The following is a 25,234-nucleotide window of genomic DNA, read 5'->3' as shown; positions in this document are numbered from 1 at the left end:
TGCAATCCTGTGTCCAGCTGCAGTCTGAATGAGCTCCCATTGGCAAGGCTGGGGTTTGGACAGCAGCATAACATTATAGGTTAAGGTTATTATAACATTATAGGGTATTAAGGTTGGAAAAAACCTCAAAGATCATATAGTCTAACCATCTCCCTACTACCAATATCACCCACTAAGCCACGTCCCTAGGTACTACATCTGTCCTATCATAAAACACCTCCAAGGATGGTGACCACCACTTCCTTGGGCAGCCTGCTGTAATGCATTACCATTCTTTCAGAGAAGAAATTCTTCCTAATATCTGACCTGAGCCTCTCCTGGGATAACTTAAGGCCATTCCCTCATCCTTCAGTGGGACCTGTGCAGGGATGGGATAGAGCCCTTGGTGGCTTTTGACTCAGTGGGTGCAAAGCTGTCCCATTTTGACTAGCGGGTCACAGCTGAGTGTCCCAAAGAGTCCTTGCCCTAAGCCATGACCTCTTTGAGGGTTGGGTTTCCATCAGAGGTCCCTTGAACTCTGGGTGCAGTAATGACAGGTATATGAGGAGTGTCCCACTTGAAGGCTCTGCTGGTACAGGAAGAGGTGGACAAGAAGGTGAGTTGGACAAACAGGTGGGGAGCCTGCACACCTCTCCTTGGAACTCTGGCTGGTCTTTCCCATCTGCTCTCTTAGGTTCCCCCACTGGTGTGGAAGAATCCTTCTAGGTGAGACACCTTGCTTTGAAAGACACAAATATCGGTCACTTCCACCCACCTTCACAACATCTTCTCCCTGTGTGACTTTCCATCTACCAGGAACTCCCATCCAGTGCAGAATAAGAGGAGGATTCTGTCGTGTTGGGAGCTGCAGCTTCCCACACATAGCTATTGCAAAATGTGCGACGTTTATTCCCTGCTGTGGAAGGTAAGACCTGGATTCCTGGCTGAGGAAAGGGATCCCTCCTTTGCCTATTGAAATTGCTGTCATACATCTCTCTCTCACCAATGTCTAGCAGGCAATATCTGGCATATGGTTGGACTAGATGATCTTAGAGGTCTTTTCCAACCCAAATGTTTCTATGATAAATGCTCCACAAGAAGCCCAGGAAGGGAAAAGCCCTTGTGGCTTTGGAAGAGCCCTGTGTGAGGCTGAAGGAACCAGCAGCCCTCCATTCTCCTTAGAGGCCCCTTAACATTTGCAGGGGGATCTCCCAGGATTGGAGATGGTCAGAGCTGTTGTCGTGTTCTTGACAACATCTTGTTGTCGTGTTCTTGTTCTTCTGCAAAGACCTGGACTCAGGGCTAGCAACCACTAATTGGAGCATGAGTTCCAATAAGCTGTGAACAGTAAGGGCTGGAGTTACCCTTTGAGCATTGACAGGGGAGGTTTAGGTTGGATCTGAGGAGGAAGTTTTTCCCCCAGAGGGTGGTGAGGCACTGGAACAGGTTGCCCAAGGAGGCTGTGGATGCCCCATCCCTGCAGGCATTCAAGGCCAGACTGGATGTGGCTCTGGGCAGCCTGGGCTGCTGGTTGGTGACCTGCACACAGCAGGGGGTTGGAACTGGATGAGCGTTGTGGTCCTTTTCAACCTGTGATTCTATGATTCTCTCAGGTCCCGAGGCTTGTTCCTCCTTGGAGAGGAGGTGAGAGAGCGGGGAGAAGTGAATTGCAAGCAGGTGACATGCTTGTCTGTTTTCTCTGTACAGCATATGGGGTTGATGCCCTGAATTTTGTGAGGACATCACCCTGGAAACATCCCCTGTGGACCTCTCCCCTTCCCACCTCTGCAGTCTTCCATGATGTGACTGTGGCAGTGGAAGCTGAAGACATCCCACCCTGGACCTGCTATTGTTTGCCCAATGGCTGCTTTTCCCTGCTGAATAAAGGCGTGCAGTTTGGCATTGCAGCTGATGAGGAGTGTGTGTGCGTCCCTGTGCCAGAAGCTCTTCCCCATTAGCACCATGGGGAAGCCAGAGCTTGCAGTCCCTGTGTGGCCTTAAGGTTTGCTGCAGGTGAAGGTTCAGAATGATGCTCCTCACTGGGGATGGCAAACAGGAACCCTGTGCTGGTCCTCTCAGGCACGGGTGTCCCTCATCCCTGGCAGCCACAGGCACTGGCTGCATGCAGGTGGCTCTGCTGGGTGGTATAACTCCATATTAGTCTCTTTTTGGAGTGGGTAGCAGTTCTTTTGTATGAGTGCTCAGTCTACAAGTCCATGGATGCCAAGGAGATACCCTTCTTCTACTCAGTGGGAAAGAAGTCCTCATGTGTGCCATGGAGGTGATTCTTGTGCCCAAGTGGACCAGGACAGTGCTCCAACAGGAGGATCAGATTGCATGTTTGCTTGCCCATGTGTGTATGCACTCTGAAAAATAGGAACAAAATAATGGTTATCTCCACTGATGTGGTGAAAACTCCTTCTCTTGGTATTTGCCTGACCTAGCCACTCTAAGCAAGAAGGCTGAAAGCAGAAATAGCCACATGAAAGAGTGCATCAGCCAGGTGACAGGGGCTGGTTGTTCCCATTCATTTCTCCCGTTTCCCCTTCCCCTACACATCCTCCATAAACTTACACAGCTCTGAAGTCCCTACCTCCCAGGTTCACATCTTATCAGCTGCGAGGTTCACCACCCTCTCCAGAAGTGCCACCTGCAACTCATTAGCCCACTGATTCGTGTGACTGGAATGTCTGTTCATGGCAATTGCCTCCCAGGTGAAAGTCTCCCAGCACTACTGGAACCAAAATCTCACATTCTCACCTTCTCTCAGAAGTTAGTGTGATTGACCAGGTTTAGTTTCCATCCCTAGAAATATACCTCTGCTGTTAAGATCAATGGTATCCTGGACCACATTTGAGAAGGTGTTGCCTGCACATCAAGGGAAGTGGCCTTTCCCCTTGGCTCAGTACCTGCAGTGCCAGGTCCAGTTCTGCAGTCATAAAGGCTTGCAGGAGATGCAAGGGGATGGAGCTCTGCTCCATGGAGCCTGGGGGCACAGGGCACAGCCTGGAGCCCTGGAGCTGCCATCAGCAGCACTGCTCTGCTGAGTGGGTGCCCGAGCCCTGGCACAGAGAGCAGTGGGGGCTGCACACTGGGGAGCCCCAAAGGTCACCTGGATGTGGTGCTGAGCACCTGCTCTGGGTGTCTCTGCTTGAGCAATTTGAGACGAGCTAGCCTCCAGAGGTTCCTTCCAATATTAAGCATATCCAGCTGCTTCCCTTTCTCATTATTTCTTGTTGCATTGGAAAAGGCTCCAGACCAAGTGCCTGTAGAGGATCTGACACTCTCCCTCTATGTGCTTTTACTGTTGTCTTTACCACTGTGACTTGAACGGACTGGGAGAGGATGCAGATGGGTTGGGTTGGATGATTTTCTGACCTTAACACATATCCTGGTGTTACTATCTCTGTTTGACCAGACTGAAACTGTAGTGCTTCTCACCTTTGGCATGGCAGCCACGTGACTATCTTGTCCCAGGTTCTTGCAATGTCTCAAGTTGAGAGGGTTTTCAATATCCTGCATGTTATTGCACATCACATCTAAACTGACTGCTTAATCAGATAGGAGGAGGCAAACAAAGATCCTCTCTATTTTGGGACCAAGCTGCTGTTTGCTGTCTGCACCAACCAAACACATTGCACATCCCCCTAAATTTCCAGCATGTTACCACAGCTCGTGTGCCTGCTGTGAGCCAAGATGCGTTGCGTGAGGGTAACTGTGACTGTTGCAACAGCATCAGCGAGCACCTCAGCCTCTCCCACCACAGCCAGCAGCAATGAGGAGCAGCTGCTCCATCCCTATGCACATGGGTCACTTTCTGATTGGCCAAGGGGAGAGGTGGCTGCCAGAATAAGCCCATGTCCCACACAGTATAAAACTATGGGAAGTGGGGCAATACAGTGTTCCCTGATCCTCACCCACCTGGATGCACACTGTTGTTGGTGGGGTTCTTATTGCTTTGCTGTACTCTGAGAAACCATCTTTGGGTGAGTAACTTGGTGCTTTGTTCCAGGAAAGCTGCCCATTCAGTCTTCCTGTGCAAACCCATCATCCTGCAGCCATTCGCATTGCTAACTATTGGATGTGTCTGTGAATAGAAACAAGAGCTAGAGGAGGCTGAGAAGGAGGGGAAAACATTAATAGGAGTGTTGGAGCCCAGAACATGTGGAAACCAGAGATAGTGTTTCCTATTTGTAGGAGAGACTGAAAGATACCTCAGTGCTTGAGGAGACACCTAATCATAGAATCACAGAATGATAGATTGGCCTGGGTTGAAAAGGACCACAATGATCATCTAGTTTCAATCTCCTGCTATGTGCAGGGTCACCAGCCAGCAGACCAGGCTGCCCAGAGCCACATCCAGCCTGGCCTTGAATGCCTGCAGGGATGGGGCATCCACAGCCTCCTTGGGTAACCTGTTCCAACCTAAGATCTCCTGTTCTGGGGGAACAAGGATTGTTCCCTCCTTTCAGGCAGCAGAATAGATTTTCCATCCTTTCAGGCTTCAGTTAATACAAGGTAGAATTGTGTTGCTGCTTCTGGCCACCAAGACCTCCCCGTCCTTTTGCTCATCCTGGGGCAGGGCTGCATGGGGCTGTGGCAGTGAGAGCAGAGCTGGGGAGTTCTGTTATTGCTGGGAGAGACCATGAGTGGATGATGTGCCAGGATGCCTTTGGTGAGCCTGGGGAAACAGAAGTGCTTGGGTGGAGTGGTTTGGGTGGCCAGCTTTGCATTGATGCACTGCACCAACTAACAATACATGTAGTGTGGCATCTCCAGGTACAAGCATTTCCTTGACTTTCAGAGCCTGGATTGACCCTCATGTAATTGTTGGAATTGCTTTGTCACAAGCACCTCCTGATGTGTAAACTGCTCTGACGTTTGTTTAAGTAGAGACAGAAGAGAGAAAGCAAATACACCAGTGGTACTTCTGACATGTTGTCTGTGCTAGAAAGTGTATCTTGTGTTGCTTTTGTTTCTCCCCTTTGTAGCCCTGTGAAAACCTGGGACAGGCGTAAACCATGCGGATCGTGTACCTGCTCCTCCCCTTCATCCTCCTCCTGGCCCAGGGTGCTGCAGGTGAGATGTGGGGTTCTCCATATCCCAGGAAGTGACTTGTCAGGGCTGGGTAACCATTAGGAGGTCTCTGATCAGTTGGTTCAGGAGGGAGGGAAGATTTAGGTTGGATGTTAGGGAAAGTTCTTTCCTATGAGAGAGGTGATGTGCTGGAACAGCTGCCCAGAGAGGCTGTGATGCCCCGTCCATCCCTGGAGGTGTTCAAGGCCAGGTTGGATGGGGCCCTGGGCAGCCTGGGCTGCTGTGAAATGTGGAGGTTGGTGGCCCTGCCTGTGGTGGGGGGTTGGAGCTTCATGATCCTTGAGGTCCCTCCCAACCCAACCATTCTGTGGTTTGGATGAGCGGCTGGGCTTTTGGGTTTGGTGCTTTGTGCACATGTTAGACTGAGATCCATGGGCCAGAGATTCTAGAAGCACACACAGTTTGTACTGGTATCTCTCACTCATTTTCTCTTGCTCTGCACAGGATCCTCCCGGGCTCTAGGAAGAAAGGAATGTTTACGTCGGAATGGCTTCTGCGCATTTCTGAAGTGCCCTACCCTCTCACTCTTCAATGGGAAATGTTCAAGATTTCATCCTTGCTGCAAAAGGTAAGCTTTGGGATTAGGGATGAAATTGTACCTGCTACTGTGATGGCAGAAATAGCTGTTGTTGTACTTGAGCCTAGCTACTGGCTCCGAGCTATGTGTGATCCAGGGCAGGGTGTTGGGGAGGAAAGGAGAAGTTTAGGACCTGTCCATTAATGGCGCTGGGGGAACCCCAGATCAGACATGGGCCTCCCCGTTGCCCTCAGATAAGCAGGGCTGCCTGGCCTGCTGGTTTCATAAATGCTTCTGCAGGTTGGTGCAGAGTGAAGGCTCTCCCCTGGATAGTGTGAGGCTCAGAACCCGTTCCCTGATGTCTCCAAAACCTTGGAAACCAAGCTGTCTGCTATGGAGGATGGTTATTACCTGCACTGTGATTAGTGTCAATGTGTCCTTGTTACCCAGGAGAAGGGATACACACTGAGAGACAGAAAAAGAAGGAGAATAGGAAGAGATGATTTCACAGCATATTTTCTTTCCGCAGTATATTGGGCTGAAGAGCCGAACTTCCCAAGCAGGACATCGCTCTCGCTTCTCACTTCTGGCAACATCCCCCACTGACCTCTCCCCTTCCCACCTCTGCTGTCTCTCATGGTGTGACCGTGGCACTGGAAGCTGAAGACATCCCAGCGTGGGCCTGCAGTTATTTGCCCAGGTGCTGCTTTTCCCTTCTGAATAAAGGCGTGCAGTTTGGCATTGCAGCTGTTGGGAAGTGTGAGTGTTGTCCTTATGCCAGTGGGTGCCCAGGGATGCTCTTCCGCATCAGCACTGGTGCAGCAAGGCCAGTGCTGCCCGTCTGATCCATCCTGGAGGTACCACCACACAGTGTGATGAGTCTTCCACCTCCCTCATCAGCTGACAGTCACATAATAACAGAATGGCCTGGGTTGAAAAGGACCACAATGATCATCAGTTCCAACCCCCTGCTGTGTGCAGGTCACCAACCAGCAGCCCAGGCTGCCCAGAGCCACATCCAGCCTGGCCTTGAATGCCTGCAGGGATGGGGCATCCACAGCCTCCTTGGGCAACCTGTTCCAGTGCCTCACCACCCTCTGGGGGAAAAACTTCCTCCTAAGATCTAACCTAAATCTCCTCTGTCTCAGTTTAAAACCATTCCCCCTTGTCCTGTCACTAACCACCCTTGTAAACAGCCAGTTCCACAGCACCCACCCTTTTCCCAGCCCTGATGGAGGGACCTTATCCCACAAGGAGACCTGCGTAGTTCTTGGAAAGGAATAGTTCCACCAGTTTGCCTTTCCAGCTCCTTTTAAAGGTGAGATCTCCAATGAGACCCATGTACCTTGACCTGGACACATGCAGTCCAGCAGGAATTAAAGCAGGATGTCTTTACCTCTTTGCCTGTCTAGACTAATTGGGATTGCATGCTGGGATTCTCCACCATCAGGCAATGACTTCAACCTTTCAGCAAATGCAGCCCTCAGCTCTGTATAATTAAATGCATGTGTGTACATCTATTAGTGCAAGTATCTCAGCAGTTTGTTATTGAATATCCTATTAAATAAGCCACTGTTGGTCCTCTTTCTCTGACTTCCCCTCCTTTGACTTCCCAGCTGGGTGTGTAGCCCTTCCCACAGCCCTGGTGCTCATGCCTGCATTGGCTTCCAGCTGAGTGTCCCTGCTGGAGTCAAAGAAATCCCATCTCCTGGGACACCAGTCCTTATGGGAAAGCTCTAGGGATGTTTAAGAAGGGAAGGAGGTCTAAGTGAAGGTCAACTTTTATCCTATTTAAGGGCTATATTAAATTCCGTGTTGCCTCAATTTGGCACGACAGTCCTTGCCACCACACCTGCCCCAACTTCCCTGTGGTTCCCCTCCACATGGGATGGCAGCTCCATCTTCAGGCTGCTCCTTAGCCTTGATCACCCCTATTTCCAGCAGGTCCAAGCTGTACCAATTACTGCTCTAACACTGGACAGCCTCAGAGCTGCCACCAGGATCCCTGTGAGAAATAATGAGGGGAAAAAAAGGATTATTTTATCACTGTACAAGAAATCATGTCACAGAAGACTGGAAGTTGGATGGGACACCTGAGGATAAGCTTGTTTGTGCAAACAAACAGACTTAGGATAAACAAATGCTGTGATTTTCTACCCAGACAGAGCTGTTACCCTCAATCCATGAAAATAATCATAGAATCATTCAGGTTGGAAAAGACCTCTGGGATCACCCAGGTCAACCCCAGCCCAACCCCACCGTGCCCACCGACCACGTCCCTCAGTGCCACATCTCCACATTGAACCCCTCCAAGGACGGTGACCCCACCACCAACCTGGGCAGCTGTGCCACTGCATCACTGCTCTTTAGGAGAAGAAATGTTTCCTAATACCCTAATACACAACTGACACCAGTATAGATGCTATGCAACGACAATTTATTCAAGAGTAAGAAAGGCAGTGCAGAAGATATTTGTATTTACTCCATAACACAAAACATATTGCATTAAACATGCGAGGGGTTTTCTTGATGCTGAGGTTCTGCTGTAGCATGAAGGGGATTCAAAGCAAGTTCCTGGAAGAAATTTCCAAAGCTCTTGAATGGACTCATGAAGTTTTTATGCATCCCATGGCCTGCACAAAGAGAAAAAAAACGATCAGATTATTTTTGTATTTACATTCCTTCCCTACTCACTGTCAATCCATGCATGTCTTCTTCTTGTTCTAAACATTCCAAAATATCTCATGTCACGTGCAAGCCGGACTGGGACGGCCTTGTGCAGTCCCATCTGACTGGGAGGAGTGCTCTGCTATTGCTTTAGGAAAAGCAGGGAACTGAATTGGTATCCCCTGGTCTTGGGCTGAGTGCATTCAATCCCAACAATATTAGATTTTCTTTTGAAGAAGCTTCACTTCTTGCCCACGCTCGACTGCACTCGGATCTGTGTTCATCCCACAGTGCAACGCTATCGTTCCCCATGCACCATAACAGCCCAGTTCTGAAAAGGTGAAACCCTGATATTTTGCTTTGGCAGAGGAGCTGTAAGGGGTCAAAGAGCTGGGACTGTGCATAGCTGGCGACTATGGCCATACTTTACCCTTTGTGTCTGGACACATCATGGTGCACATCTCAGCAGAAAGACAACTGTAAAGCTCTGCTAGCAGCTTACACCAGGCTGCCCTCATAATATATTGCTTCTTTCATAAATCCAGACAACATTCAGCAGCATCTTGGGCAAGATGTATTTGTCTACTCATGTGATGGATGAACATCAGTGAATGCCAAACTCACCATTTGCAGCAGGAACGGAACCCAAAGCATCTTCCAACTTTGATTAGATGGCTGGGACACCTTCCAAAGTGGCAGGACCCTCCTTTACAGAACAACATGTCCCTCTTGGGTGAAGACAACCCTGCAACAACAGCAACAAAGTTCCTACCCTCTGATTCTGCAAGGCAAGGCAAATGCAACCCCACTCACTCCGCTGCCTCAAGGACTGCTGTGCAGGTTTGGCCGTGCTGAAAGGTGAGCTCACGAAGGAAACCCTTCCCCATAAGCCAGTTGTTATCCTCCCCCCACATATCCAGGGGGATAAGCATCCCCATGGTAGCACTGCCACCCTTTAGCTCCTCTTTCATCTTACCTGGAGAAACCTGGAGTGCCAGGAAGAGGAGAGAGAAAAGCAGGTAAAGAATCCTCATGGCTGCGGATCTGCTGAGCTGCTACAGGGAAAAGAGAGAAGAGATGTATGTGACAGGCAGTCCCTGGCATCTACAGTCTTCTGATCTGTACAGATGGAATGGCATTTGTATTACATTTTCTTCAAATTCAGAAATACCTCTGTGACCTCAAGGATGCTCTGTGGGCATTTCTGGGGAAAAGAAAGCAAGGAGCAGCATGGGATATAAACACGTATCTCAGGATTTAGGTTTATTAAACTGTTTTAATTCAGATTTCCTGCCACGCTTTGCTAATACTCCTTGACCAAAACGCAAGCATCACCTTATGCCTGGTTAAATGTTTTATCTAATCAACAAACCCCACTGAACACAATGAGGTGGCTCTACATCTGAGCTCGTAAACGACGGAAATGCGTGTTCATTTTGCAACCTTGAAACTTATCAAAAGCAATTTGCTCAAAATCTTCAGCTTTCATCTACAGATGATCACACAGGAATGGAAACTCCAAATTCCAAAAACAAACAGACCTGTTCCCAGCTGACAAGAGACATTTAAAAAGCAATCCTGTAATGAAAGAGTCAATGACTAAAGCAACTAACGTAAGAAAAATGGGATAAGATGTCTTAGCTGGGCTTATGGATAGAAGGGAGATATCACCCATTCTGGTGCTGGGGGATCTTCTGATCCACCAATCTTCCAATCCTCTGTTTTCTCTTAAGCACTGCAGGAAAATGAGGTTGCAATGAAATGTTGCATTTCTGCAAAAGGAATGGTAAGGAGCAGCCCGAGGCAGATAAGAAATCGGCATCAGAAGTTGGAGCAAAAATCTCTATATTTGGAAATACCAGGAGAAATAAGTAAGCAAAGTAAACCTAATTCTGAAAATGAAATGACCTTCTTGTATTGATACCAAGTATATTTTGGTTTCCAAGAGACCAGCAGCTTTTCAGCCTGACCTCACCCCATTTTTCTCCTTGGAATTCACAAGTGGGGTACCTTTATCAAAGCCTGCTTTCTCAAAGCCTACAGAGATACTAGCACATATTTGAACTACTTATTCAACCTTTGTAACGCTGATCAACTTACATCCAATTTTTTTTAGAAGCCTACAAATTCAGATTAATAATGCTGAGGACACACACACATATATATACATATGTATTTTTTTTCCCAAAAACACAGAAGACATTAAAAGAAAGACTGAAAAGAACTGAGAAGTTACCGGATATTAGCTGTGCCCAGAAGCCAAACAAGAACACCTCTTGGTCTATTTCCTCCTGAGGGCTTTGGCTGTGGGACTGAGAGCCTCTTTTATAACATGTTTGCTGTGGGTAGTGATTCTTGCTTTCTCTTTCCAGTAGGTACACATCAAGCCAATCAAAAAGTGACCCATCTTTTTGGTGACTTCTAACCCAACCAGAATGAAGTTTCTTCTCACTTCCCAGTCAAAAAGCAGTGCCGGTCTCTGAACCTACAAAGATTTTCTGCTGGAAAATCCCAGGTTCCTCATGCAATACCTCTTGTGACACACCAGTTTATGTAAGGTACGTTAAGCCACCGTGGTCTGGGTCCAACATATTGGGACATATGTTGAACTGTTTCTGGGCAGGAGCAATTTAATCCATTGCAATACGCACATTGCACTGTGAGCCTCTCTGCTCTCCCAGTCCATTTATTTTCTGTTCAGTAAATACGGAATAGAAGAACACAGAGTGGACACAGGAAATTAAAATGAAAGACCGTTAGATTCATAGAATCAGGGAATTACTAAGGTTTGAAAAGGCCACTAAGATCATTTAGACCAACCGTCAACCCAGTGGCTGAGTGCCCAGTCCATCTTAACGTCCAGTAAGAATGCTTTGGTAAAGAACACAGAATGCACAGAAGCAGTGAATTCATGCTGGCTGTGTCCCCCTGTGGCCTTTCAACTAATGGAAAATGCACCAGTTCAGGAAAATACAGAGCCAGAAGCTGCCTCTGTACCCTCAGGTTGAGGGTACAAAAAGGCAGCTTGAATTTGCACAGTGCCCAGTTGTGTTTATTCTTTTGTTTTCAGCTTTTTTCCCCCCAGTTCCTAACAACTGCCTTGCCTTTTTGTCCACAGTGAACACCAACATTTCTGGACAAGTAGCCACAGTGAAGGTTCAAATTGTGTTCCCATAGTTTCTAACTAAACCCCGATAGTCTTCTGCGACTTCATTCTGGTTCAGTTTTCAGAGAGGTTTGCATGCATGCAAACTGGATTCCTCAGGAGGAAAGCGAACCAGGAGTTTTGCTATCAAGTACTCCAAAGGTTCTCTGAAGGTGCTCCAGTGCCTAATGGGGCATGGGCCTGTGTGTGGGCCACACCACCACCAAGGGCTTGGTTGGGTCAGCAAAACGAGGAGAGGCCGAGGGACTCATCTTTGTTCAGCTTGGAGAAAAGACACTTGAAAGGGAGTTTAGTTGCTGCTCATAAATATCTGATGGTCACGATAGGGAAGATGGAGGCGCACTCTCATCTGAGGGTCACGGAGGAAGGATGGGAGATGTCAGGCGCAAAGTATAACTGAGGTCCCAGTTCTGTATAAAGTAAAAACCTCTCGCAGTTATTGTTGTCAAATACTGGGATGGGTTCTCAGTGCATTTATAGGAGCTCGTTCTTGTAGATATTCAAACTCAGAATCCATGAGACATCCAGTAGCTTTGAAACTGGCTCTATTTTGAGGGCACAGCTGCACTTCCAACAACCATTCAAACTCACTTTGTTTTATGGCACTATTTGGAACCAAAATCAATCTGCAAATCCATACAGTGAAAATCTGAGGAACAAAGGCACAGTCTCTGAGATCTGTAAGTCCATTCCAATCTATCAGTCTTCCCCTCCACCAAGCCCTTTGCTGACTTTGGCATGCCCAATAGCTATCCAAAGACACAACACAAAGCATTTTTTCATACCCTATTTTACTTCACACCTCACTTCAGCCAATAAAACACTTCACGCACCATTTTATTATGACACCTGTTACTGCATCATAATATGATATGATGAATATTTTATTTTCAAAGAGAAGTGAATCTGCTTGACAAAATCCTCTACAAATGGTATGGTGGCTCATAGATAATTTATTCTCAGAACTTAACGGAGATATTTAATTGCTTATTGGGTCCTCAATAAGCAACTACCTCAATTGGTAGTAATTTATTCCATACTTTGACATCAATTTCTTAAGCATACATAAATATACATCTGTGCATATAAGCATGGGCACACACGCATATGGAAATATGCTTATAGATGTTTTCTCTTAAATTCATGTCTTGATATAAACGAGATATCTTTTTATTTTCTACATACTTTTGAAAATGATTTTTTTTTTTTTTTCAGTATAAAAGAAGTGATAGACAGATTTCTGGTGAATCCATGAACTTCTGACCATAGTTTAGAAAAGTGGAGGGAAGCAAAGTGAAATAAGATGCAGTTACTTCACAATTTGCCAAGAGTTTGTGGTTAGCTTGGCAACTGTTATTATTACTCAACCTGATTCCTCAAGGAAACACAGATGCACTGTTGGTTTTCGCCATGTTCATGTTCCTACATCCAACTAATGCCAAGGACTTGGCCTTAATGCTGGGCAGTCTTGACATCGATAATTACAGATTCTACACGGCCATTCCTATCATCACAACCAAAATACCTCTGCCAGAGAGATGGAGAAGGAGATTTCTAATTGTTTTTTGGTGAAAAAAAATAAAAAAAGGCAAGTAGGTCCTGTGCTTTGTAACTCCTGTTTAAAATGCTACTACAAGGAACAGCTGTCTGCTGCCTCACCCCTTACCTCCAGAGGAAAGTTTGCTCATTGCAATGAACAACAGCGATGGTTTGCTGGCCCAGAAAACCATAGATTGCTTCTCAGTTGTGTGATAATGTAATCCCTTAACCCCTTCATGTGTATTGAACTAAATTCTAGCCATAAGGCATTTTGAGGTATTTCGATGCTACCATGTAAATGTAAATACACACGCGGTCACATACTTCCAACAGTACACAAAAGCTACCTAAAAGCTATCTAATGAGCTGATGACTTCGTCGTGTAGTTTTCTTGAGTAAGCAGAGAGAAATCATAACATGAGTTTAAAGCTCCCATGGGCAGATCACCTTTCTTCTTGTCTTTGATTTCGGAGATAAATGGATTAGACTAGAAGAACAAAGTCCATCCCTTTGGTGTTACTGTACAGCAGCAGTAAGGACTGTGCTGTGAGAATGTGTTTGCTGGTCTCCTTCTCTTTCCCTCCTTGCGCCTTTGTTCTAATTTGAGCTACTATCAGGGCTCTAAAGACGTGTAAAATGCTGCTAGTTTTCATTCGCTTGAGGTCCCCTCAGGAGTGAAATGCCTTGAATGCCTCTAGGGCAGCTGAAGGAAGGAGATGGAGTCACCTTCAGCATTTTCTATACTGCTAGGTAGTGATGATGGGGAAAAAGAGACAGAAAATAAGGAATCTCTATGACATCTTATTAGAAAAATACTATAATATGAAAATACCTTCAAAAATCAGCCTAGAAACTAGCAGAATGTATGCTTGTTTGACACTCTCACCCATCATGGAGAGAAACAGGGTTTCATCTCTGACAAAGGTACCATGGTCACTGCACGAGTATCACTAGAAAGGAGCCATTGTGGAACAGGAGGAAAATAATCTCCCTGTATTCAGGGAGTGTGGCAGGGCATGAGTGGGGAGATCGAAGAACCAGCACCTCTGCTTGAGGAGCAAGGCGACCCAAGGGAAAATCCCCTTCTTCCCCAACAAACACAGCCAAGGTTCTACTTTAGAAATGCAAGTGCAGACATTTTATTGAAGCAAGAAGATGCATTTATGATTTCACAGTGCTGATATCTGCTTCAAAGCAAGGGAAGTATTGAATGCCTTTTTTTTCTTTTTCTTTTTCTTTTATTCTTTTTGCAGGAGATGTGGTGCCAGCAGGTGTGATGGGGCTGGAGTGCAGAGATGCCATTTGGTAGATACAGGAAGGATTTCCCAGCAGAAGCCAGGGAATCATCAGGTCCACCTGCTCCTGCATGAGAACAATAGAGAGCCTTTCCTTGCCCACCAGCAGGTATCCTGTGGTGTAATTCATTTGGGTCAGGGTCTGTCTGCTGTATTTCATGGCACCACAATGGAGCCTGCCATGGGACATGAACAACCGCTGGGAACCCTCTGTTCCAGCAGGGCTGTCATTGGAGAAGTGACACACGGTGGGGTCATCAGCTGTGGCTCACAGCTGTCAGCCATTGCTTGGGGATGCCTTGCACTTCCACGTACCTTGCACAGCAAGAGCCTCTTCTACGACATGGTCCAACCCGGTAATATGGTGGCCGACACAGCCCAGGAAAGCAGGTTCCCCTTCGATGTCTACAAGAATGAATAGGGCTAGAGAAGGAGGGCTCACCTGCACAGTGGGAAAAAAAAAAAAGGAATAGACAGAGCAAGTGAGCAGAAGTGGATGCACATTCTCTATGCTCTCCAGTTCCTCTCCCCTCATCAGATCACAAGGACCCCCACTGCTCTCTGCTCTCTGGGCCAGGGCTCCCGCTCTGCCCAGCACAGCGCTGCTGCTGATGGCAGCTCCTGGGCTCCAGGCTGTGTCCTGTGTCCCTGCACTGCCCCGGGCTCCATGGAGCACAGCCCCATCCCCTCGCACCTCCTGTACGATTCATGGTCGTGCCGGACCCCTGAGCCGCCCCTGCTCTGGACCGAGCAGCCCCAGCTCTCACAGCCTCTTTACCCAGCACCGCTGCTGCAGGCCCTGCTGCCCCTTGGAGGCCCTGTGCTGGGCTCTCCACACTTGAATACAAGGAAAGGATCAGCTCTGCTGTTTGCTGCTGAGGCTTTGCCCACTGCAGCCAAGATTACCGCTAGCTCTCTCAGCACTGAGGGCTCATTGCTCACTCACGCCCCACTTGGTGCCCACCAGGACCCCCAGCTCCTTTCCTGCAGAGCAGAGCCGCTTCCAGCCGGCTGCCCGCAGCACTTCCTGCTGCTGGGGTTGTTCCTCCCCAGCTGCAGGACTCGGCACTTCCCCTGGCTGAATTGCACGGGCTTCCTGGCAGCTCACTGTCCAGCCTGTCCAAGTCACATCTCACCTGCAACGCCCTGCAGCACCACAAAGAGCACAGCCAGCAGCAGGTAAAGGATCCTCATGGCCACGGCCGGGATGCCAAATCCTGGTCTGCAAGGAACTGACACAACAACACAAAAGGACATGGAATGCTTTTCTGCTGACTGAGAGATGAGCAACAGCTTATAGTGTGCCCCAAATGGCCCCCACCAAAATCTTATACAGTACAGTGAACACAAATACAGTTTCAGGTGTTCAAATCACTGATGTATCTTGAGGCAAGCACGCCTACCATCTCCTCTTCTTTGAGTTTCCAAGACTTCTGAGACTAGAAGCTCTCACAGTTCCGTTCCTCCCCTATTGCACCAAAATCCTGTCTTTGACTGATTTTTTGAGTATCGGCCTCCTTCCATTGAGAATTTTAGTTCTGCTTCCGTATGGCACAGCATGTGTTACTTTAAAGCATCACCAACTGCTGAACCATTCACCTTCAGCCTGCCGTGGCATTCAGAGACCAAGACAAGTGTCACTGTTCTCCAAGTTGGAGAAGGACACCACTGTCTCTTGAGCAGCAGTGAAAGCCTGACCTCAACCATAAGGGAATTGGACTTCTGGTCAGCTATGGAGGAAGAAAGGCAGGTTGGAGCACTGAGTGCTGTGCAGATGGCAGCCTCTGTAGGCAGCTGGGCAGTTCCAGGCTGCAAAGAGCTCTGTGTCTGCCAGTGCCCATGGACTGAATGGGAATGAAAGCAAAGAAGTGGATAAAGGCAAGGAGCAGAGGGCACCTGTCCAGAAGCAGCCACAGGAGGGATTACCCACTGAGGAGGAGGAGGAGCACCGCCGCCTTCTGTCTCTCTTCTCCGGCAGGTTCCCCAGCCCCAAACACTCCTCTTTATGTGAAGATTGAGGGCTCTGGCAGAGCAGCCACTGGCCAATGAAAGAGGACTTTTGCTTCCCAATTGGTGCTGCATTTTGCTGCCTTCCAATGAGGCTGCACTTTGGACAGCTTTGACCACAAATCCCCAGGTCTTGGTGCAATCCCTCTCAGAGCATTCCGCTTCCTGCGAGAGACGTTAGGCCACAGGGCTGTGTGAAATACCTGCAAACAGGCACGGACTGCTGCTCAGGTCCTTCTTCTGCCTTCTGGATGAAGTTTCACTCTCGGGGCTGCAACAGCATCTTGGCCATCACTGGCCTGCATAATGCTTTGGCCTTTACTGCCATCCTTATGTGTTTCTTCTCCTTGTCAAGAGAAGAATGAGCATTGCTTGCCTTTCAGCTTCTTAATTATGCTGTCATTAATATCGTGCATAGCAGTGTATGAAATAATAACATAGACACTTGCAATCTTTCATGCAAAATTTTATAAGAAGATAGACTTTCATCCCTTCTTCCTCTTAGGTTTACTCTTGATTCTTCTTCTTTTGTTTTTTAGGTGCCCTTTCTGATATGAGCATTCACTTAGTCCAGCACACATGCCAACCTCCTATTTCTTTCCCTGATTATCAGAGAATCAAAGAATCATAGAACGGCAATAGATGGAAGATACCTTTGAGATCATCCAGTTTCAACGCCCTGCTTTAGACAGGGACACCTCTCTGTAGCCCAGGTGGCTCACATTCCCATCCAGGCAGGCCTAGAATGCTTCCAAGGAATGGCCATTCAAAACCTTGCTGGGCAACCTGCTCCAGTACCTCACTGTCCACACAGTAAACATTTTCTTGCTGATACCTAGACTAAATCTGCCCTTTTCCAGTTTGAAACTATTTCTCTTTGATCTGTCAATACCTGCCCCTACAAAAGGTCCCTCCGGAGTGTTCCTGTAGGCCCCCTGCAGGTACTGGAGGGTCCCCATAAGGTCCTCTGGAGCCTTCTGTTCTGCAGGATGAAAAGATCTCTTTCTGCCTGTTCTGACAGGGAAGACACTCCAGGTCTCTGATCATCTCTGTGGCCCTCCTCTACACCTGCTCCAATACGGTTCCATGTCCTTCTGGTGTTGTGGGCCTCACAATCGGATACTGTACTCTATTTGGGGACTCACAGAGCAGAGCAGAGGGGCAGAATCACCTCCCTCGCCCTGCTGGTCACACTTCTCTTGATGCAACCCAGGGTACGGTTGGCCTTCTGGTCTGCACGCACACTTGGCTGTCTCATGTTGAATCCTTCATCAATCAGCGCTCCCAAACCCTTCTCCTCAGGGCTGCTCTCAAGTCATTCCCTGCACAGCCCGTATCTGTGCTCGGGATTGCCCCAACCCAGGTGCAGGACTTTTCACTAGGTGCTGCTGAACTTCCTGAGGCTGGCATGGGCCCTCCTCAGTAGCCTGTCCAGTTCCCTCTGGATGCCATCCCTTTTGCTCTGCTTTGTCAACTGTACCACCGGAGCAAAAGGATGTCGTTACCTGGTCCCTGATTCTTTGAGACCTACTGGGGATATTTATTGCCCTGGCAATGTTGGAATGAGGCAGAAGTGCCCAATGACTGCATTGACAGCCAGACATTTCCCCAGTTGGATTTCATGCTGCTCCTGCTAATTGTGGACGCGCCCTGAGGACAAGTGTTGAGTAATGTCACCAAAGGTCACTCCTTCCCTCCTGTCATTTACGGGGAGAAGAGGATGGCAAGGAGAAGGTGAAGGAACCTCGTGGTGAGAAGTTTGCTGATGAAGATCATCGCTCACCTAACACTGCCAAGGCCACCGCTAAACCACGTCCCTTAGGGACACCTCCCTCCAGCAACCTCCCCTCAGGCAGTAATGCAGAGTCATAAAGCCTCAGCCTGCATTTCTGCAGAATGTTCATCTCCACAAGTCACCTGTATGTTGCTGCCTGTGCTGCATGGAGATCAAGGAAAAATCCCCTTCTTCCCCAACAAACACAGCCAAGGATCTACCACAGAATTGCCAGAATAGACATTTTATTGAAGCAAGGAAGAAATATTTATGATTTCACAGTGCTGATATCTGCTTCAAAGCAAGGGAAGTATTGAATGCTTTTTTTTCTTTTTCTTTTTCTCTTTTTTTTTGCAGGAGATGTGGTGCCAGCAGGTGTGATGGGGCTGGAGTGCAGAGATGCCATTTGGTAGATGCAGGAAGGATTTCCCAGCAGAAGCCAGGGAATCATCAGGTCCACCTGCTCCTGCATGAGAACAATAGAGAGCCTTTCCTTGCCCACCAGCAGGTATCCTGTGGTGTAATTCATTTGGGTCAGGGTCTGTCTGCTGTATTTCATGGCACCACAATGGAGCCTGCCATGGGACATGAACAACCGCTGGGAACCCTCTGTTCCAGCAGGGCTGTCATTGGAGAAGTGACACACGGTGGGGTCATCAGCTGTGGCTCACAGCTGTCAGCCATTGCTTGGGGATGCCTTGCACTTCCACGTACCTTGCACAGCAAGAGCCTCTTCTACGACATGGTCCAACCCGGTAATATGGTGGCCGACACAGCCCAGGAAAGCAGATTCCCCTTCGATGTCTACAAGAATGAATAGGGCTAGAGAAGGAGGGCTCACCTGCACAGTGGGAAAAAAAAAAAAGGAATAGACAGAGCAAGTGAGCAGAAGTGGATGCACATTCTCTATGCTCTCCAGTTCCTCTCCCCTCATCAGATCACAAGGACCCCCACTGCTCTCTGCTCTCTGGGCCAGGGCTCCCGCTCTGCCCAGCACAGCGCTGCTGCTGATGGCAGCTCCTGGGCTCCAGGCTGTGTCCTGTGTCCCTGCACTGCCCCGGGCTCCATGGAGCACAGCCCCATCCCCTCGCACCTCCTGTACGATTCATGGTCGTGCCGGACCCCTGAGCCGCCCCTGCTCTGGACCGAGCAGCCCCAGCTCTCACAGCCTCTTTACCCAGCACCGCTGCTGCAGGCCCTGCTGCCCCTTGGAGGCCCTGTGCTGGGCTCTCCACACTTGAATACAAGGAAAGGATCAGCTCTGCTGTTTGCTGCTGAGGCTTTGCCCACTGCAGCCAAGATTACCGCTAGCTCTCTCAGCACTGAGGGCTCATTGCTCACTCACGCCCCACTTGGTGCCCACCAGGACCCCCAGCTCCTTTCCTGCAGAGCAGAGCCGCTTCCAGCCGGCTGCCCGCAGCACTTCCAGCTGCTGGGGTTGTTCCTCCCCAGCTGCAGGACTCGGCACTTCCCCTGGCTGAATTGCACGGGCTTCCTGGCAGCTCACTGTCCAGCCTGTCCAAGTCACATCTCACCTGCAACGCCCTGCACCACCACAAAGAGCACAGCCAGCAGCAGGTAAAGGATCCTCATGGCCACGGCCGGGATGCAAAATCCTGGTCTGCAAGGAACTGACACAACAACACAAAAGGACATGGAATGCTTTTCTGCTGACTGAGAGATGAGCAACAGCTTATAGAGTGCCCCAAATGGCCCCCACCAAAATCTTAACACAAATACAGTTTCAGGTGTTCAAATCACTGATGTATCTTGAGGCAAGCACGCCTACCATCTCCTCTTCTTTGAGTTTCCAAGACTTCTGAGACTAGAAGCTCTCACAGTTCCGTTCCTCCCCTATTGCACCAAAATCCTGTCTTTGACTGATTTTTTGAGTATCGGCCTCCTTCCATTGAGAATTTTAGTTCTGCTTCCGTATGGCACAGCATGTGTTACTTTAAAGCATCACCAACTGCTGAACCATTCACCTTCAGCCTGCCGTGGCATTCAGAGACCAAGACAAGTGTCACTGTTCTCCAAGTTGGAGAAGGACACCACTGTCTCTTGAGCAGCAGTGAAAGCCTGACCTCAACCATAAGGGAATTGGACTTCTGGTCAGCTATGGAGGAAGAAAGGCAGGTTGGAGCACTGAGTGCTGTGCAGATGGCAGCCTCTGTAGGCAGCTGGGCAGTTCCAGGCTGCAAAGAGCTCTGTGTCTGCCAGTGCCCATGGACTGAATGGGAATGAAAGCAAAGAAGTGGATAAAGGCAAGGAGCAGAGGGCACCTGTCCAGAAGCAGCCACAGGAGGGATTACCCACTGAGGAGGAGGAGGAGCACCGCCGCCTTCTGTCTCTCTTCTCCGGCGGGTTCCCCAGCCCCAAACACTCCTCTTTATGTGAAGATTGAGGGCTCTGGCAGAGCAGCCACTGGCCAATGAAAGAGGACTTTTGCTTCCCGATTGGTGCTGCATTTTGCTGCCTTCCAATGAGGCTGCACTTTGGACAGCTTTGACCACAAATCCCCAGGTCTTGGTGCAATCCCTCTCAGAGCATTCCGCTTCCTGCGAGAGACGTTAGGCCACAGGGCTGTGTGAAATACCTGAAAACAGGCACGGACTGCTGCTCAGGTCCTTCTTCTGCCTTCTGGATGAAGTTTCACTCTCGGGGCTGCAACAGCATCTTGGCCATCACTGGCCTGCATAATGCTTTGGCCTTTACTGCCATCCTTCGTGTTTCTTCTCCATGTCAAGTGAAGAATGAGTATGACTCCATAGTGCTTTATAGTGACCCCATAACAGCTCCATCATGACCCCACTGAGGTCCATAGTGACCCCATAGCGCTTCATAGTGACCCCTTATCAGTTCCCTTGTCACCCCATAGAGCTTCTTCGGGACCTCACAATAGTTCCATAGAGACAGCATGGAGCTCCGTAGTGACCCCATAGTGCTCCAGAGTGACTCCATAACAGTAACATTACGACCACAATGCAGCTCCATGATGATCCTATAAGATTTGCATTATGATCCCATCAGAGCTCCAAAGTGACTCCATAGAACTCCACCATAGTGACCCCATAACAGTTCTATTATGGCCCAATAGAGTTTTATAGTGATCCCTTAACAGTTCCATTACGACCCCATCAGAGCTCCTTAGTGACCCCATCACAGTAATATTATGACGCCTTAGAGCTTCATAGTGACCCCATAAGAGCTCCCTAGTGACCCCATAATAGTAATATTATGCCATAGAGCTCCATAATGACCCCATAAGAGCTCCACTGTGACCCCATAGAGCTCCATAGTGACCCGTGAACAGTTCCATTACAACCACATAGAACTTCATAGTGACCCCATAACAGCTGCATTCTGGCTAAAGGCTGAGTGAACTGGGTCTGTTCAGCCTTGAGAAAAGAAGACTGAGAGGGGACCTGATCCAGGTCTATAAATATCTAAGGTGTGGGGGGCAGAGTGACGAGGCTGGACTCTTGTCAGCAGTGTGTAGAGACAGGACAAGGGGAAACGGCCAGAAACTGCAGCATAGGAAGTTCCGCACCAATGTGCGCAAGAACTTCTTTACAGTGAGGTGACGGAGCACTGGAACAGGCTGCCCAGGGAGGTGGGGGAGTCTCCTGCTCTGGAGATGTTCAAGACCTGGCTGGATGCCGACCTGTGCGACCTGCTGTAGGGAACCTGCTTTGGCAGGGGGTTGGACTCGATGATCTCTGGAGGTCCCTTCCAACCCCTACAATTCTGTGATTCTGTGATTCTGTGATTGCTTGCCTTTCAGCTTCTTAATTATACTGTCGTTAATTTAGTGCTTAGCAGTGTATGAAATAATAACATAGACACATGCAATCTTTCATGCAAAATTTTAGAAGAAAATACATTTTCATCTCTTTTTCCTCTTAGGGATACCCCTGATTATTTTTTTCCCTGGTTATTTTTTTTTCTGTTGTTTCAGTGCCCTTTCTGATATCAGCATTCACTTGGACCTTCCCAGGTTGTGCAGACCCAGAGGATAAGCTGCACACCTGCCAACCTCCCATTTATGTCCCAGGTTGCTACAGAATCATAGATATCCAGTCTAAATCTACTCTCTTTCAGTTTAAAGTCATTTTCCCTCATCCTGTCGCTACATGCCTTTACAAGAAGTCCCTCCCCAGCATTCCTGTAGGCCCCCTGCAGGTACTGGAATGCCCCCATGAGGCCCCTTGGATTCCTCTCTTCTCCAGGCTGAAGACCCCCAGCTCTCTCATCCTGTTCCCATAGGAGAGGTGCTCCAGCCCTCTGATCATCTCTGTGGCCCTCCTCTGGACCTGCTCCAACAGCTCCATGTCCTTCTGGTGCTGTGGGCCCCACAACTGGACGCAGTGCTCCAGGTGGGGTCTCACAGAGCAGAGTAGAGGGGCAGAATCACCTCCCTCGCCCTGCTGGTCACATTTCTCTTGATGCAACCCAGGGTACGGTTGGCCTTGTAGGCTGCAGTGCACATTGCTGGCTCATGTTGAGTCTTTCATCAGCCAGCACCCCCAAACCCTTCTCCTCAGGGCTGCTCTCAAGTCATTCCCTGCCCAGCCCGTATCTGTGCTCGGGATTGCCCCAACCCAGGTGCAGGACTTTTCACTTGGTGCTGCTGAACTTCCTGAGGCTGGCATGGGCCCTCCTCAGTAGCCTGTCCAGTTCCCTCTGGATGCCATCCCTTTTGCTCTGCTTTGTCAACTGTACCACAGGAGCAAAAGGATGTCGTTACCTGGTCCCTGATTCTTTGAGACCTATTGGGGATATTTATTGCCCTGGCAATGTTGGAATGAGGCAGAAGTGCCCAATGACTGCATTGACAGCCGGACATTTCCCCAGTTGGATTTCATGCTGCTCCTGCTAATTGTGGACGCGCCCTGAGGACAAGTGTTGAGTAATGTCACCAAAGGTCACTCCTTCCCTCCTGTCATTTGCAGGGAGGACACGGGGAGAAGAGGATGGCAAGGAGAAGGTGAAGGAACCTCGTGGTGAGAAGTTTGCAGATGAGATCTTCAAGATCATCGCTCACCTAACTCTGCTAAGGCCATCGCTAAACCACGTCCCTTAGGGACACCTCCCTCGGTCAGTTAAACACCTACATGCAGGGAGAATGCACCACTTCCCTGCGCAGCCTCTTCCATCACCAAAAGGCTATTTCCATGAAAATATTCTTCCTGACATCCTTTCTGAACCTCCCCTGGCACATCTGGACACCTTTTCCTTGTGTCCTATCACTTGTCACCTGAGAGGAGACCAACGTGCACCTCGCAGCAACCTCCCACCAGGCAATTGTAGAGAGCCTATATTTCTGCAGAATGCTCATCTCTACAAGCCACCAGCCCACCTGCGTGTTACTGCCTGTGGTGCAAGGAGATCAAGGAAAAATCCCCATCTTCCCCAACAAACACAGCCAAAGTTCAAGCAGAGAAATGCCAGTGTTAGTCATTTTATTGAAGCGAGGAAAGAAGCCTTTTTGGAGATGCTGCCTGGTTCAGATTTATGATTTCACAGGTGATAGTATCTGCTTCAGAGCAAGGGAAGTATTAAAAGCCATTCCCTTGCTTTTTTTGTTTTTTTTTTTGTGTGTTTTTGCAGGAGGATGTGTTGCCAGCAGGTGTGATGGAACTGGAGTGCCAGAGAGGCCAGTTGGTAGACGCAGGAAGGATTTCCCAGGAGAAGTCAGGGAGTCATCAGTTCCTCCAGCCCCTGTATGATGAAAAGCAGACAGTCTTAGCTTGCCCCCCAAGCAGTTTGTCTGTGGTGCCATTCATTTGGGGGTGTTTATCTGCTGTATTTCATGGCACCATAACGGATCCTGCCATGGGATGTGAACAACCCCTGAGGACCCTCTGTGCCAGCAGGGCTGTCATTGGAAAAGCGACCCATGGTGACATCGGTAGCTGTGACACATAGCCATAAGAATGCTTTGCACTTCCACATACCTTGCACAGCAAGAGCCTATTCCATTCTTACATGTTCCAATCCAGTAATATGGCCTCCGACAGATTCCTCGAGTGCAGATTCCATTTCGAAGCCTACAAGTATCAAAAGGCTGAGGAAAGTAGCGCTGACCTGAACAGTGAAAAAAAGAAAAATCATTTTCTGTGGAACTGAGCAAAAGTTGATGCACATTCTCTAAAGCTGGCTGTCCACAGAACGTTGTGGTGCTGGGGTTGTTCCTCCCCAGCTGCAGGACTCGGCACTTCCCCTGGCTGAATTGCACGGGCTTCCTGGCAGCTCACTGTCCAGCCTGTCCAAGTCACATCTCACCTGCAACGCCCTGCAGCACCACAAAGAGCACAGCCAGCAGCAGGTAAAGGATCCTCATGGCCACGGCCGGGATGTGAAATCCTGGTCTGCAAGGAACTGACACAACAAGACCAAAAGACATGGAATGGTTAATCCCTCACTGAGAGATGAGCAACAGCTTATAGAGTGCCCCGAATGACCCACACCAAAATCTTATACAGTACAGTGAACTGAAAAGAAACTGCAAATATTCAAATAGTCCATAAATATATCTTGAGACAACCAAGCCTCACCATCTCCTCTTCTTTGAGTTTCCAAGACTTCTGAGACTAGAAGCTCTCACAGTTCCTTTCCTCCCCTATTGCACCAAAATTCTATCTTTGATTTTATGAATATTGGTCTTCTTACATTGAGAATTTTAGTTCTGCTTCCGTATGGTACATGACATGCTACTCTGAAACCAACACCAACTGCTGAACCATTCACCTACAGCCTGCCGTGGCATTCAGAGACCAAGACAAGTGTCACTGTTCTCCAAGTTGGAGAAGGACACCACTGTCTCTTGAGCAGCAGTGAAAGCCTGACCTCAACCATAAGGGAATTGGACTTCTGGTCAGCTATGGAGGAAGAAAGGCAGGTTGGAGCACTGAGTGCTGTGCAGATGGCAGCCTCTGTAGGCAGCTGGGCAGTTCCAGGCTGCAAAGAGCTCTGTGTCTGCCAGTGCCCATGGACTGAATGGGAATGAAAGCAAAGAAGTGGATAAAGGCAAGGAGCAGAGGGCACCTGTCCAGAAGCAGCCACAGGAGGGATTACCCACTGAGGAGGAGGAGGAGCACCGCCGCCTTCTGTCTCTCTTCTCCGGCAGGTTCCCCAGCCCCAAACACTCCTCTTTATGTGAAGATTGAGGGCTCTGGCAGAGCAGCCACTGG

The 25,234-nt window shown here is 48.8% G+C and overlaps 1 protein-coding gene across 1 annotated transcript; it reads right to left on the bottom strand.

Moving 5' to 3' along the window:
• Positions 1-8,880: 8,880 nt before the first annotated feature.
• Positions 8,881-9,294, bottom strand: LOC306944208 (gallinacin-2; the record flags this gene model as incomplete). The annotated part of the gene is made up of 2 exons (XM_079532679.1): positions 8,881-9,005; positions 9,237-9,294. 2 exons carry the CDS (start codon positions 9,292-9,294, stop codon positions 8,881-8,883), a joined length of 183 nt encoding a protein of 60 aa, XP_079388805.1.
• Positions 9,295-25,234: the final 15,940 nt, after the last annotated feature.

Source organism: Tetrao urogallus (assembly GCF_951394365.1).
Source record: "Tetrao urogallus genome assembly, chromosome: 2".
Lineage (NCBI taxonomy): Eukaryota > Metazoa > Chordata > Aves > Galliformes > Phasianidae > Tetrao > Tetrao urogallus.
This window is presented reverse-complemented; position numbering and strand designations above follow the sequence as displayed.